Source organism: Equus quagga, chromosome 1 (genome assembly GCF_021613505.1).
Source record: "Equus quagga isolate Etosha38 chromosome 1, UCLA_HA_Equagga_1.0, whole genome shotgun sequence".
NCBI lineage: Eukaryota > Metazoa > Chordata > Mammalia > Perissodactyla > Equidae > Equus > Equus quagga.
Genome location: NC_060267.1, coordinates 31,952,268 through 31,967,917, shown reverse-complemented (window position 1 = coordinate 31,967,917; position 15,650 = coordinate 31,952,268). Strand labels below are relative to the sequence as shown.

The 15,650-nt window shown below is 33.6% G+C and overlaps 1 protein-coding gene across 11 annotated transcripts in view; it reads left to right on the top strand.

Moving 5' to 3' along the window:
* CCDC91 (coiled-coil domain containing 91) overlaps positions 1-15,650 on the top strand; it is a 334,397-nt gene that overhangs the window by 244,692 nt on the left and 74,055 nt on the right. For all 11 annotated transcript variants that reach the window (XM_046640057.1, XM_046640067.1, XM_046640096.1 and 8 more), the window contains 3 exons: positions 5,512-5,604; positions 5,700-5,768; positions 8,755-8,931. In XM_046640057.1, the coding sequence (XP_046496013.1) occupies positions 5,512-5,604; positions 5,700-5,768; positions 8,755-8,931 (339 nt within the window). The remainder of the gene's footprint in view (positions 1-5,511; positions 5,605-5,699; positions 5,769-8,754; positions 8,932-15,650) is intronic.

The following is a 15,650-nucleotide window of genomic DNA, read 5'->3' as shown; positions in this document are numbered from 1 at the left end:
GGGTAAAGCCCTGACTTAGGTGCTCTGTGACAGGGGTAAAGCCCTGATGATAAGGCCCACTGCTTGTTAATACCCACTACAATGAAATTGATATGGGCTATAAAAGTTAACACTTTATATTTTAGTGAGAGATATTTTCAAAATTATTTTTGAAAGAGTGTGTGGATGTTCCTTCTGAGGATTTTAATTTTGAGTGGCAACTAATATTTTCCTTAATATGCAAAAAGAAATTCCTTTTCATAAGTGAACTTAACTTCATTATCATAATCTTATCAACTACCTGACAAGAAGTCTAGTTAACATTTTTGAGTCCTAGATGCATTACCTACATTACTTCATTTAATTCTCATAACAGCACTGTGAGGTTGGCATTTTTAGCCTTACTTATATAATAAAAGAAAAAATACCAGAAGTTTAGAAAAGTTTGTCGTACCTTTAATAAGTGAAGAAATACTGATTTTACCCCAAGTCTGTGTGGTTCCAATGCCCATGTTAATTCTAATAGAATATATTGCTTTCCAGGGAGATGCCCCCAAAATGTAAATTGAACTGAAGAATACCTTTTTTTCATCTTACAGAAGTATCTAACATAATTTTTGTAATTGTGGCTTACATATTAGTCTGTTCTTTCAGAAAAGTCTGTTTCCCTGAAAGTATATCTTTGAGAAAAAGAAAACATGTCAGCGGTAGAGACATTGATTGCCAAATAAATTTTTTGGTTCACTCTGTGTATTTCTTGGCTTTCCAATGGGAGAGTCTCAGCTACGTAAACATCTTACACTCTTGCTAAAAAAAAAAAAAAAAAAGTTTATTTGTCAAAGATGGGTATTTTCCCTTCTCTTTTAGTTTTTGTGATCTTGCCATCTCTTATCTTCCTTTAAGGGGCCAGATGTGAGAGTGGGAGGGAAAGACACACTACAACCATAACATAACTATAATTCTGCAAGTTATTCTTATAAATTATAAGGCCAGGTAAATAGTGTGAATGCATGACTAAAACCCAAAAAGTCAAAGAAGCAGTCTACAGAGATAGAGCAGAGAGAGTCCTTAGTTGTGTGTTAATTCTAGAGAATAAAGTCCGTGGATTTTGTGTTCACCCCTTACTGGGTGCCAGTCTCAGTTTAACCATTCATTAGTCCTGTGAACAGAGGAAATTTACATAACTTCTCTGAAACTCAGTTTTAAAATCTGTCAAATATAAGTAATAACACATTTCTAGATTGTTGTGGGGATTACCAGTAATATTTGTAAAGTTCTAACATGGTGCCTGACACATAAGATTCAGTCAAGAAATGATGTAATTAAAATCTTTTAAAAAGTGATTCTAAATTTAGATAAATAAGGTGAATTAGACATACTCATCTCCTCTACCTCTCTATATCTCTCCCCCCAAAAAATCACTAAAATGACACTAAAAGGGACCGAAACAAGCAAAGTAAAAATGACAGACTAGAGGAGGTAACAGACAGGCAAATATCCGCTGACTTACCTGAGGCTAGAAAGTTGTAATTTTAGCCAGCTGAGGTGAAACCCGCAAAGCGAGCTGATTTGTCCTGCAAAACCCTAGAAAGCCTCAGGACATAGAGGCACTAGATGCTGTGTAGCTCTGAAAATAGGAGGAATGGTTGAAAGTCTCCTTGTATGTTATTCTTAATTTGGGGATGTATTGTACATCCTAGCAAAACAAAGAGTAATTGAACGAGATAGTCTCTGACCTCATAAAGAGCAGGAATAAGGCAAGGGACTGAAAACTGGGAAATTAAACCAAAAATTTAATTTTTTTTTTAAAGTAAAAATCCATTACTTAACAATGAGCTCTCCACCCACTCCCCCTTAACCTCTATCATTTCTAGAATGCTGGATGTTTGACTTAAGCACCACTTAGGAGTTCAGGGAATTCTTTTCTAGGCAAAAAGAGTGACTTAAGAGAAAATGCTGTATAGACCTGCATTTGGGAATCTCCACCACAACCGTGAACAAGCCAGCTTTTAGCACCTGCCATATACACAGAATTTCCAACCAGTGTTTTTGTGTCTGAGGTTTTAATATGAATGGACAGAAAAAGATTACCAAACATGGGAGGAACATCTTAAATGAAAAAATTACTGACTCAAACAAATAAAAAGGAACTTTGAAGAAAGAGAGAAAATGTTGAAGTTGAAGGATCCTTGTGCCCCCAAAACTATAATCAATACATTCAAAAAGAAGAGAAGGAACAGAATAACTGAAAGAAAAAATCCCCATTTTCAAAAGAAGAGAAGGATGAAATAAACAGCAATGATTGGCCCATAGCAGATACCAAATACTGCTGGTCTCCCTGTTCCAAGAGTGAGACAATTTCCTTGGTTAGTCGTTCTTCCAGTCCATGATTCTGTTCTCAAGGAGAATCTGCCTTGTCCTTTGTCCTACTATTGTTAGTAAAAGTGTAATTTGGTATTTTCTTTCTAGAGTAATTTGAGGATATGTGTTAAAATCTAAAACATACTCAATCATCAACCCACTAATACCACTCCCAGGAATTTTTCCTAAGGCTATAATTGTACAACTTCACAAAGATACATGCACAAAAATCAAGATTTTTAAAAAGTAAAATATTGTAAGCAACATAAATATATGTAATAGGACAATGTTAAAATGTATAATTAATGTAATAAAAATAATAGCATAGTTATATTTATATACAGATAATTCAATACTGTTGAGTTCAAAGAGATTACAGAACAGTATTTATAAACTTACTGTATAAAGTATTTACATATATCTATATATTTACATACACAGAGAGCTCTCCAGAAGGATGTTTACCTGAATGCTACCGGTAATTTCCTTTGGGTGATGGATCTCTGGGTGATTTTCACTTCTTTACATTTTTTCACAATCAGCATGTGTGAATTTTACAAAACTATACATTTTACTGAACTTTATATGGTTGTTGATTAGCCACTTGCAGATTATTCACTTTACAAATTAACTGTGTTTAGTTTTAAGACCTAAACTTTTCCCATGCCATTCAGCATCTTTCTGAATTGTCTCTCCCGGTATCAATTGATCTTTGTGCAGGAAGTTATCTTATTTTAATATAACTCTCAAAAGAACAAAACTAGAAGCATACATTAGTTTAAAAAAAAAACCAAACACTTGACATCTGACTTGTATTAAGTAGCTTTTAGTTACTAGGTAACCGCTAGGTAGTACTGGGGCTGATTTTAGCTACTGGGTAATTACTGCTGCTGATCATCAGTATACAGACATGATTGTTGCTGAAATGATTCATTACAGACCTGCCATGTTACTTAGCCATTCTGAGTCTCAGATCACTGATCTGAAAATGAAGAAGAATATTGCCTAACTTAGGAGTTTATTGTGAAGGTGTAATGTGGTACAACTACATGTAAAGCACTTTGAACAGTGCCTGAAACCTTAAAATGCTCAGAAAAGGTTGGCTGCTATTATCTTGTGGATCAATGATTTTACTTAATGTATATTTTATGTAGGATGCTTCTTTCAAATGGTAATTTCAGGTTTATGCGTCCACAAGCAAGCTAAAACTAGCTTCTGTTACAGTGAGTATAACAGTGTACACCCTGACAGTGTACAGTAACTGTCAGAATTAAGGAATGACATTCAGAAAAGACTTTTTCTAAACATTGCATTGTCATTTTAGCTACTGTATCCTCTTTGACTAGTTCTGGTTAGACCACTGGAGAAACTTGGCTTACCTATAATTAATTACTCAGTAATTAACTCAGATATTAGTCTGACTCATTAAGGAGAAATAATTTTCAAAGTTATTAATGACTCTGAAAAGTTTACTGTGTAGTTTAATTCCAGTAATTTTTTATTCTGTTTTTGTTACGTTTACCCCCACCCAAAGCCTAAATTGAATATTTTTGGTCTCATGTGAGAATTGTATATACCTTTTTTTGTGTGTGTGTGTGAGGAAAATTGGTCCCGAGCTAACATCTATTGCCAGTCTTCTTCTTTTTGCTTGAAGAAGATTGTTGCTGAGCTAACATCTGTGCCAATCGTCCTGTTTTATTTGGGATGCCACCACAGCATGGCTTGATGAGTGGTGCTAGGTCCGCACCTGGGATCGAACCTGGGAACCCCGGGCTGCCAAAGCAGAGCACACGAACTTAACCACTATACCCCTGGGCCAGCCCCTGTATTTACCATTTTTAAGTCTAATTATTTGCCTGGTATAACATTTTCAGATATTTTCTCATATGTGTATTTTAAATAGGATTAGGCATTTTTCTGATACTGTGAGATTCTCTGTGCCTCTAGACTTATGTAGAATCCAAAGTTAAGTCTCAGTTGTCACTGCATAGCCTGTGGTAAGTCTACTGCTTTGTTAGTCAGCTGCTGTTCACAAATTCATATGGTACCAATAATTTCTCATAATCATGCCATAATTTGTATTCCGTTTTGGATTTGTTTTTAATGAAAAACCACATCTTGTGATTTTTCTTATTTTCTTGAAAAAGAAAGATAAAAAGTAACATTATCCTTAAGAACAGGAATAATAGATTATCTTAACTAGACATGACTGTGTGGTCACTTACTTTCGCTGTAGACTGCCTCCCTACAAAGCATTTTAAGTCAGAACAACTTTAAAAGGCATAGATCTGTTTTAAAATGTTGGCTATCTGCGTAAGTTCATACTTAAAGGAGGCTTCTATGTAAATAGCATTCTAAGTCTGAGAAGATACCCTGTTTGCCTTTAGTAAGTGAATGAGAGAAATCTCTGTGAGTAGGAATATGTATTTTCCTTTTGGTTGTATTTCTCCATAAGAGCGCTGTTTCAGAATAAGTATCTGGCTCATCCCTATTGAAGATATTGAGGCTACAAAAATCTAATTTCCTTAGAAAACTTCTTTCAAATTCCAGGTGCCTAGTCCATGATAACTGGCTGATGGTTTTGTGTGCTGTTTCACTAGTACATTGGAATAAAAGTAAATACGTGAAGTCTGTATACTTTTATATTAGGTATCAAATAATATTCCTTTGTTTTCGTAGATTCACTTTTTGAATCTGTGGTAAAATCTTGAGGCAAGAACAGTAATAAATCTTTCAATTTCTTTAACAGTGCTTTACCAGAAACACAAATAATATTATGATAGTGGTTCATCAAGCAAACATCAGTTTTTATCTAATTGATTCTCTTGCTGCAAGTTAATAAATTTTAGTAATTTTCCCAGATTTAATTTTGGGAAAGGACATTTTATCATTTTCCGATTCACTTTCCAATTCGGAATAGTTATTCTTAAATTAGAGCTCATGTCATGTACTTTGTTGAATTGAGGACTAAAAGAAATATATCTTAGCTAATTGGAGAAAGGTGAATTGTGTTTTTTTGGCCCTTACACCTTCATTTTAGCAAACTTCCCATTGTATCCTCTAGTAATTACTTCAGTACTTCTGGGCAAATGAATTCTACCAGCTGTTCTCCTTGTTGATAGATTATTAGTCTCAGAGCCATAATCATAATCCAATTATCTTTCCTTGTAGCATCAGAGGCTCCTTGAAATGCTAGATACAGAGAAAGAACTGTTAAAAGAAAAAATAAAGGAAACTTTGATTCAGCAGTCTCAAGAACAGAAGGTAATACTTTAAGTTTACTCAGAGTGTGGGAAGAATGTGTTCTATTACCTCAAATAATATAATTAGTGTCTATCCAACTGTCTTATCATTTACAGGAAATATTGGAAAAATGTTTGGAGGAAGAAAGGCAAAGAAATAAAGAGGCATTAGTGTCTGCTGCAAAGGTATTTCCATTTGTAATAGTGGGTTTCTTGTAAGTGGAATTAAAAAGCTGAGTTCATTAGTGATGGAGTCGATCTACTTTTTATATGCTGTTTCATTACAGAAAAATAAAAGTTTTTTCTGTATTATTTTTCCCCTTAAATTGAGGATACTGCTATTCATATTGTCATTAAATTAACATTACACAAGATTAGGATGACATTGAAATGCCTTACATTTAGATTATTAATTACTCATTAAAAAGAATATGTATGTTGGGACGCCAGTAACCACTTGGTGTTTGATAGATGCCATCACAAGTAACGTGTATGTGTGTATGTCCATTTGTGTTGGTAGATATATAATTATATATACACATTTACATATTTGTGTATATATATTTATATATTATATGTAAATTTAAATATATATTTCTCAAGATTTGTGATTTTTAAAGGCGACTTTGAAAAGCTTATCTAAGTTGTATATTCATAGATATTAAATATACATATTGCAACAAGTACATGTATAGCAATAATTTTTGAGATTGAGAATAAATTTAAATTTAGTAAACAAATATTGGAAGTTTCATATGTGCAAATCACTATGCCAGGGGTGGAAGTTCAAGGATGACTATGATTTTGTCTTTTTCTTGAAGAATTTACAATCATGTAAGAAAAATATTATTTATATACCAATAAAGCAAGGAGGAATGCATTAAATTATTATGAATGTATAGATAATATTTCTATATCATAGGAGTTTTTAACAATAAATTACTTTTGAAATGAGCCTTGAAGGATGGCTAGTATTCTGAATTGTGAGTCTGAATTTTATTTCACGGGTAAAGACAGACATACTGAAATTTTTTAATATAGGTGTGATATAATCGTAATTGACATTAATTTGAGGGAAATTAGAAGAGCAGAGGCTCGAGCCTTTGGGAAGGAATTAATAGAGTATATAAGAAGTCTGGGTAAAAGATAGTGAGTGGCAGAAATACAGTAGCAGTAGTAGCTTAGAAAGGAAAGAGACAAATTCTAGAAATAGTTTGGAGATGGAGTCAACATATATGTTCGATGTGGATAATATAGAAGGGGGCCAAGTTGTGAAGAGTGTTGATTCAACAACAACATGGAAAGTAGTACCATTTCTTTGTCATAGAGTTTGAGGTGCCTGTGATATATCCAGATGACAAAGTCAAGTAGGCAAGTAAATCTCCCTGACATTTACAGCTCTGGAGAAGGGAATGACCTGATAACATGGTTTGTTTCTTTTTCAGCAGTTAGATGGTAATGGTAGACATGCAAATTATTGTCATGCATAATCACCACACAAGAGACTATAGAGTAACACTCTATAGGGTACAGGGTCTGATCCCTGAAAGAACACCAAAATTTTAGAGAAAGGAGGAAGTTACAAAGACCTGAAAAGAGTCAGACAGAGAAGTAGGAGAAATGAAAGCAGCATGCTGTCGTGCAAACCAAGAAAAGCTAGGGCTTCAGTGAAACAGAAGTAATCAACTTTGTCGATTGTCACTTTGAGGTCAAGAAAAATAAGGATTAAAACAAAAACTGAAAAATAGCATTTGGATTTAACAACATGGAGGACATTGGTGAGCAGAGTAAGAGAGTAGTTTAAGAGAATTATGAAGTCTAACAGGGTTCAGAAAATGGTAACTGGCACCTTCAATAACTTTGGTCAAATTTGCCTGTTACCTGCAGCAAGAGAATAGTGCTATCTGTGAGGATCAGGGATGGGAGGTCCTTGGACTTTACTACATACCATAGTATGATGGTTTTCTTGAGGAAAATTCTTTTGCAGTTTTTTGAGTTGCAACTGGAGTAGGCAATTTTCATGGAACACCATCTTACTGAATAGCTAGTGTTATACAGACTGTAGTATTTGATAGACATTTTATCCAAAATAAACAGAATGAGCTCATCATTCGAGAAAACTGACAGTTTTTGTTGCCAATGATAAAATTTGAGCTTTAGAGCAAGCATCAGAATTTTGAAAATTTGTATCTCTGCTTTCGAATACTTAAAGACTTTTCTGATGAGATTCACGGTGATATTAATAAATGTGACCTTTTGTTTGTTATGACATAAGAAAATGTGTCAACATCTGGAGGAGATGCATAGCTTGTTGAATCAGTATTTTCCAAATGAAACATTTTTTGGAAATCATGCGTAGAGAAAAGACTCATTCAAAGTGCAAGAAAGATTGCAATATAACAGAGTACAGAAATGTCTTTGACATGATTTTCTTTATTGCAATTAACCTTTAAGAACTGCCCCTTGTTAAGTTTTGGTGTGGAATTATCAAGAATATCTATAGTGATCTAAACTGACTATTGAATGCTCCTCCCTTTTCAACTACATATCTGTATGAGACTGAGTATTCTTTATAAACTTCAACCAGAAAATGTATCATTATAGATTTAATCCAGAAGGCAGATATAAGAACCTAATTGTCTCATATTAAGTCAGATATTAAGGAGGTTACAAACACTTAACAGTTAGATTCTTCTCACTTTTTAATTTTGGAAAATAGTTATTTTTCATAAAATATATTATTCATTAATATTCAATGCACTTAATGGTATTAATTTTAAATAAATTAATAAATATTTTTATTTTATCTTGATTTGAATTTCTAATATGGTAAATCTTAATATGTATAACCAGAATAAATAAAAGCTCTTTGAAGTCTTCAATAATTTTTAAGAGTGGAAAAGATCCTAAGACCAAATAGTTGGACAACTGCTACTTTAAGAGACTAGTTTAGAAATGCCATGGAAGTACAAAGGAATATTTGTACAAAAACAAATAATTGGTTTTATTTTAAAGCAGTTATTAAATATGCATAAAAACAGCGGTGACAGAACTAAACCCTATAGAATCAAAGTTTTGTGTCTTTTAAGATACCCCAAATCTGTCTTATACAAGGAATTATTGTGCAGTCACTCTTTAAAATATTTTTGTTTGGTCATTATTTGTTTTGAAGCTTGAGAAAGAAGCAATGAAGGATGCAATTTTAAAAGCCACAGAGGAAGAAAGAAAAAATTTGGAAAAAGCCCACGCTGAAGAAAGGGAGTTATGGAAGACTGAACATGCAAAAGACCAAGAAAAAGTATCTCAGGCAATTCAAAAAGCTATACAAGAACAAAGAAAAATAAGTCAGGTTAGTAAAATTAACTCTTTGTAAATATGTTCTTTCTTTCTTATTTTTCTCAAAATGAAATATTCTTACTATTATTTTATCTTACTTAAAATCACTTTAGTGGACATATATGTGTAAATATGTGTGTATATATGTATTTTTTTTTTGGGTGAGGAAGATTGTCCCTGAGCTAACATCTGTACCAGTCTTCCTCCATTTTGTATGTGGGATGCTGCCACAGCATGGGTTGATGAGCAATGTGTAGGTCCGCACCCGGGATCCGAACCTGCAAACCCCAAGATGCAGAAGTGGAGCATGCAAACTTAACCACTGCACCACTGGGCCGGCCCCAAAGTATATATATTTTTAAGACTGGTCAAGAAAGAGGCTATTAGGAACATGAGAATAGTAGTATTGTTTCTATACCTTCAGTGTTCAGTCGTTAATAATACTATTTCATGAAACTTCACTTTTACTGCTGTCTTATTTTCCTTGAACATACTCATTTTTGGTAGGTAAATGGGTAAACTTTTTTTGAAGGGGGTGGGTAAGTTGTGCTCAATGTCTCTCAGTTTTTATAGGACATATACCTATATTAATAATATGAAACAACAGTAGACTTCTCCTTGGATATCTATTTTGAAATTTTATGTGAGTGAAGTTATTATATAGGAAGCCTCCCCAATTTGATAATGCTGAATCAGGTATATTACTCCACCACGGGACTGTTACACATCCCATCAGATTCAAAAGAATATGAGGTTAGGATATCCAAAAGGTTATTTCCTTGCAGTAGAGTATGTCACAAGTTCCTGTTTTGAGACATCTGTTATCTAGGTGGTCAGTAAAGTTTATATAATAAGCCTTTGTATACAAAGACCTTTATGTTTTGTGTATGTAGAAAATCTAAAAGAATTTTCAAAAAATATACTAAATTTAATAAGAGTATTTATTTAGCAAGGTTCCTTGATACAAAATTAATATACAAAAATTACTTGTATTTTTATATATCTTCATCAGACTGAACAGGAAATTTTGGAAAATACCACTTGTGACAGCATATTTTTCTGTCTAGTGGGTTAGAAGTTATGTGTTTCTATTATTTTGGTGATTATTCTAGAAATTTCAGGTTGTATCTCCCACTTATGAAAGCAATGTTAATCTATTTTTGTCCTCCTTCCAGACAATATAAAGATCTCATCATTCTTTAGCTCAGTTTACTTTCTTCCATAATTTTATGCTATTATGAATCTTAATTCTGCATTGTTAAATCTTGCTCTAACTATACAGTATATTCTTGCTTACATTTATTATAAATAATAAAGTGCTTCTCATTTTCTTTTCTTTCTACCACATCTCTACTCTTCTTTCTGGATCATTTTGCCTCCACGTGAGGTACATCCTTCAGAATTTCCTTCAGTATCGTTTTGCTAATGTAGGGACCAGCAAACATTTTCTACAAAGGCTTAGATAGTAGTTAATCTTTTAGCTTGTGGGCCAGATGGGCTGTGTTACATCTATTCACCTCTGCCGTAGTAGTGTGAAAGCAGCCATGGACAATACGTACTGAATGGGTGTGAGTGTCTTCCAGTAAATTTTATTTATACAAACAGACCTGCAGACCTTAGTTTGCTAAACCCTGACCTAGTTGAAAACTATCTTAGAAACTTAGAGACTACAGTGAAAATGTACTGTGTATATATCCTTTACGTTTGTGTATTTAATACATTTTTCACTCACTGTGTTCTTTAAGTTCCATCCATTTTTCTCTCTATTATGCTTAGGGATAATTTCTTCTACTTCACCTTCTAATTCATTCATTCTCACTCTAATTTGCTTTAAAATCCATTCACTGCCTTCTTAATTTTAGTTTGTGTACTTTTCAGTTTTCTAGAATTTTTACTTGTTTTTTTTCCCATTCAAATAAATCATTTTGTTCAATGCTACTACTTAATCTCAGAATAGGTAAACTCCCTCAAGACAAATCAGCTTTGAGTGACAGGCCTTACTTCTGTCGTCTCTCAGATCTTGAACCAGTAGTTTTTAGTATCTAGTAAGATTTTTGATGCTTTTAAAACATTTTTGTTTATTTTCTCTTACTTGGATCAGCTTCTTCAGTTTTCTAAAGCAGGATTCTTGATGTTAATTACACAGTACACCAGTACTAGGAGTCACATCTTTATCATATCATGAAGCAGAATTTGGAATCCCATATTTATCATTATACAAAGGAGAAAAGCAAAATGAGATGTAAAATATAGTGTTTTGAATTATTTGTAAGTTTTAAATTTTAATGGTAGTATTTCTTGGTGAAACATGCATATGGTTTGGGCTTCAACTTTGAAGAGGCAGTGCTAACTTAAGGACTTACTTGAGCATGTCTAAATGAGCTTGCTGTATGTGGCCATGGTCTTTAAAACCCTTTCTGATACCTATTCTGTTGTTAGGTTTTGTTCTCGCCCTTGGATCCATGAGGGCTGGAACTTGGTATGCCTTTCACGTACCAAATGTTTTTAGGATCAACGCTGATGATGAAATCTTACCTTAGTCTACTCAGATTTGCCATTGTAAGGTAGCCAAAATGTCGTGCCCACTAGACCTGGAGTCTTTCATCACTAGTAAAGTCTGCTACCCTTCTCCTCCCCCTACACGTACCCCAGCTTTCTGGGGGGTCTACCTCTGACTGATATGCCTGAAATATGGTCAAGGCTTTGGGCATATCAGTATGTAAAATTTAGTCAAGCTTGTCTTATTTCGTTCCTTGACTGAAGCCTTTTGCTAATAGTCTTCAAAAGAAAAAAAAAATGATCCTGGGGCACAAAATTTTATGAATCTCCATCTTTAAGAAACTGCTAATTTGTTTTTCCTCATACATGGAAAAAATGATCCTTAATCAAGTTTCTACCTGATATAATCTCCATATGGTTATCAGAAAAATTTAATATTATACTAGATAAATAGGTAGGTAGATGAGGAGTTAGGTAGGTTAATTATCATTAAAAAATACGCTTATTACAGAATAAACCAAAATTTGTATATTCATAGATTTGGTCTATGTACAATTTTTTCTAGAGGGACACCTTTGATAGGAAGAGAATTCACATCAACCCTGAGGTTTAGGATGCACTGCATTAACATTTTATTACTGGCATTTTAGGAGATCACCAAACACAAAAGAATCATGGAAATTTTTATTCTATCTTGAGAGAATGTTTCAGACTCTCAGTAGTCTGAACTCCAGTTTAAGGAACACTGGTTTTCACTGTATTTCAAGATAAGTGGTTTGAAATAAAATGGGTTATACTATAAAATAGAATAGAATAGAATTTAGTTTGGTTATCAGTATTGCCTAGCATTTCTCATAGTAGATAGAAGACCACCAGTGAGTTTCCCAGCAGCATATAAAATTTTGCTCAATGAATATCTGGCACATAAAATGTCACCACATGCAGAATGATTCATGTTGGTATCATTATAAGTTTTTGATGCCCCCCATCTGTCTCTGTCTGTGTGACATGCTGAAAACCACATGTGACTCTCTCAGTCCAATTTCTGTGCAATAAAATGAAACTAATGATATGCTATATAAATGATATAACAGTATTACATTTTCTTTTATTATTTATTCTATGGAATAGTGAGAAACAAGAAAGAAATAATTTGAGTAATTTAGTAAGTAATATGCCTACAAGGAGTGATCATATTTTAGTATTTTTCTAAATTCCCAAGGCAAAGGAAAAAGCAAATTAATAATGATGTCTGATTAAAATAATTCATAAAAATAAAGATTATGCTAGATATAAAATCCCAGCTGCAAGAAAAATGACATTTAGAGAACAACATGCAGTAAATATACTTGAAGAGGACATTTTCAGAAAGATGACTTTCTAAGACTTAATTGTATTCATCCAAAATTCTCAAATGAATTTATAGACATCACTTCCTTAATTAATCACATTAATTCCCTAGAAAAGCAAGTTGGAAAAAGCAGTGAAATATTAAAGGTTGGTTTGTAAAAAGTCTCATGACCTTGAGTAATTACCCTAAATTCTCAAGTTGCAGGACCAGAAATATAATTTGTAAGTAGACTTTACCTGGGCTACTAGTGATAGGAATCTGAAATCCTGCTTCTAGAACTTGTTCATACCCTTGAGGATTTTGGCTATGAGTTTCAGATTTATAATTAATGTCCTTATTACTCCTTTTAGGAAAATGCCTAGAATATTAGACCTTACAAAAGTTGACAGAATGTTGTTTCTTACAACAATAAGGAAAACAATAATAGTTCTCCATATTCAAGTTTCATTTATGTGACTTTATTCTAAACAAATATTTTAAGCTATTAGCTAAAAAGGAATTTTTATGGAATTTTTTTCTTTAGCTTTGGCAGCAGAAAATGGAAAGATAATAGTAGTGGTGGTGATGGTAGAGATGGCAATAATTATAACAATATTGGCTATCATTAATTCAGTTTTAAGTGTCAGGCACTTTTCTGACTGTTTTACATGTTTGATCTCATTTAATCCTCACAACCACCTTATGAGGCAGAAACTATTATTATCCCCATTTTTACAGATGTGGAAATTAAAGCTTAGGAAGATTATGTAAGTTGCTCAAGGCCATAGTAATTCCTTAAAAGAGGCAACAGGCTGTATTCAAAATCAGGCAGCCTTTCTCCAGAGGCCTTGCAACTCACCACTACACTATTCTCCCTATCAGTATTCTCATCTTAGAATAAAGTACACATTCATCTTATTGATCATTTAATGTATAGATAATTTCAGTAGGAAAAACTTGAAGTTATTTTCATTTCTTTATTCATTCAGTGGCATTTATTGAGCTTCTGCCATGTGTTGACACTGTTGGAAGTTTTGGGCATGTAGCATCAAACAAGGTAGACAAGGTTCCTAGGCGCTCATGGAGCCTACGTTCAAGTTTGAAAATACCTGCAATAAGTAAGATAATTCCATATAGTGATATGGGCTGTGAACAGAAATAATCAGGGTAATGTGTTTGGCTGAGAGTGGGTAATAGGGGACTTGTTTAGGTAAGGAAATTAGGAAAGAAGCCAGATTCAAAAAATGTAGAAGCTACATGATTCTTTTTATGTGAAATTCTGGAGAAGGCAAAACTAATTTGAGAGGAAAGAAATCAGCAGTTCCCAGGGATGGGAGAGGGTGATTTTTTTAAAGGTGATGGGAATGTTTTAATCATAATTGTGGTGGTGATTACATTTGACAAAACTTAGCAAATTATGTATTTCATATGGATGAATTTTATGATGTGTAAATAATATTTTGATAAAGCTTATTTTTTAAAAAATGATTCCAAAATAAATTATTGGATAGATGGTCATTTCAGATGGTGACATCGTTTACTGTGGTGAGGGAGGGTTGAGTTTGATGGGAATAAAAAATCCAATTTGTGTGTATTGAATTTGAGGTGCCTATTCGTAATCTTGGAGGAAATGGTAAGTAGGCGGTTAGAAATATGGTTCTGGAGTTCAGGTGAGTTGTCAGGGCTGGAGATCAAAATTTTGGATTAAAAGAAAAATTTTCTCTTCAGGACTCTACATGACATTCTTCTATGGAGTCTGGCCATCTTCTACCTAGAAACAATAATGACCACTTCATATTAACTGTGTAATAGTGGCAATAGTCTCACACTTAACGATTATTCTATTTCAGATGAAACTGTGAAGGTGTTAAAGTTATTGGTGCTTTGTGTATCATACTGTTACCCAGGATTGAGTGGCCTGAGTTTCATCTACATTTCCTAGGAAGCTCAGGGTCAACAGTATGAGCAGCAGCTTCTGCCACCTTCTGCCCAGCTCCTGTCTAGTTTGAGAGGCCAACACTCATTCTGTCCTGTAGTTCTGTGGCAGCTAGTTGGGATCCATAGGGTCTGAAGAGCTACTGTTCAGGAAACTACAGACTCCTTGAGTACTGGCTAGGGACTGACTTTATAAAAGCCTGGAAGCTATTTTTTAATTCTAAGGTTTAGTTCACTTCACAGCACTCAAATGTTTCTTTAATTAACTCTAAAAATAAAACTTGTAATTAACAGCAGTTAGCATCTTCGGCTACTAAGTCACACAAGAAATGAGAAAAGGATAGAGTATGGCAAAGCAAAAAGCTGTGAGTGTAAACTTAAGCAACTAAAATTACTCCTGAGAAATGTATGGGAAAAAAATAGCTTCTGCTTTATAATTTAGCTCTAGATTTTCTCTGTGTTAATACTGACATTAACTGAAGAGATGAAGGTTAAACTATGACAGAAAACACACTACCTAAGGATTGTGGCACATATTTCTCCGAACTTACTTGAGAGATGATCTTGTTTGGTCTTGGACGTAAATCAAGACTAATTCCTACTGTTGTTATAGGTTTGTACTTTTTTCTCCTGAGATATTCAGAAGAAAATTTATGACTCTGGCCTTTTTGATTTTCATATTAAATTAATTCTATGTCCCTTGAAAATTTTTGTTAGAGAAAGGAAAGTACATTTGTTATTGACACCAAAGTGGGCAAAAAGAAGAGTCATTAATTTTGCTGTTCTAGCAAAGTCCTGTAAAAGGACTCCAGTGCATACAGACACTTAAGCTATGTCTGACGTTGGAAGCTCTTCATAATAGTTTATAACCTCAGCCACTGTAATTTGGGGTTATGTTTTCCCCAAAAGCCACAGACATTACAATCAGTGGTTAAATTTTCTTTAAGAAATTTAGCGTTGCCACCTGA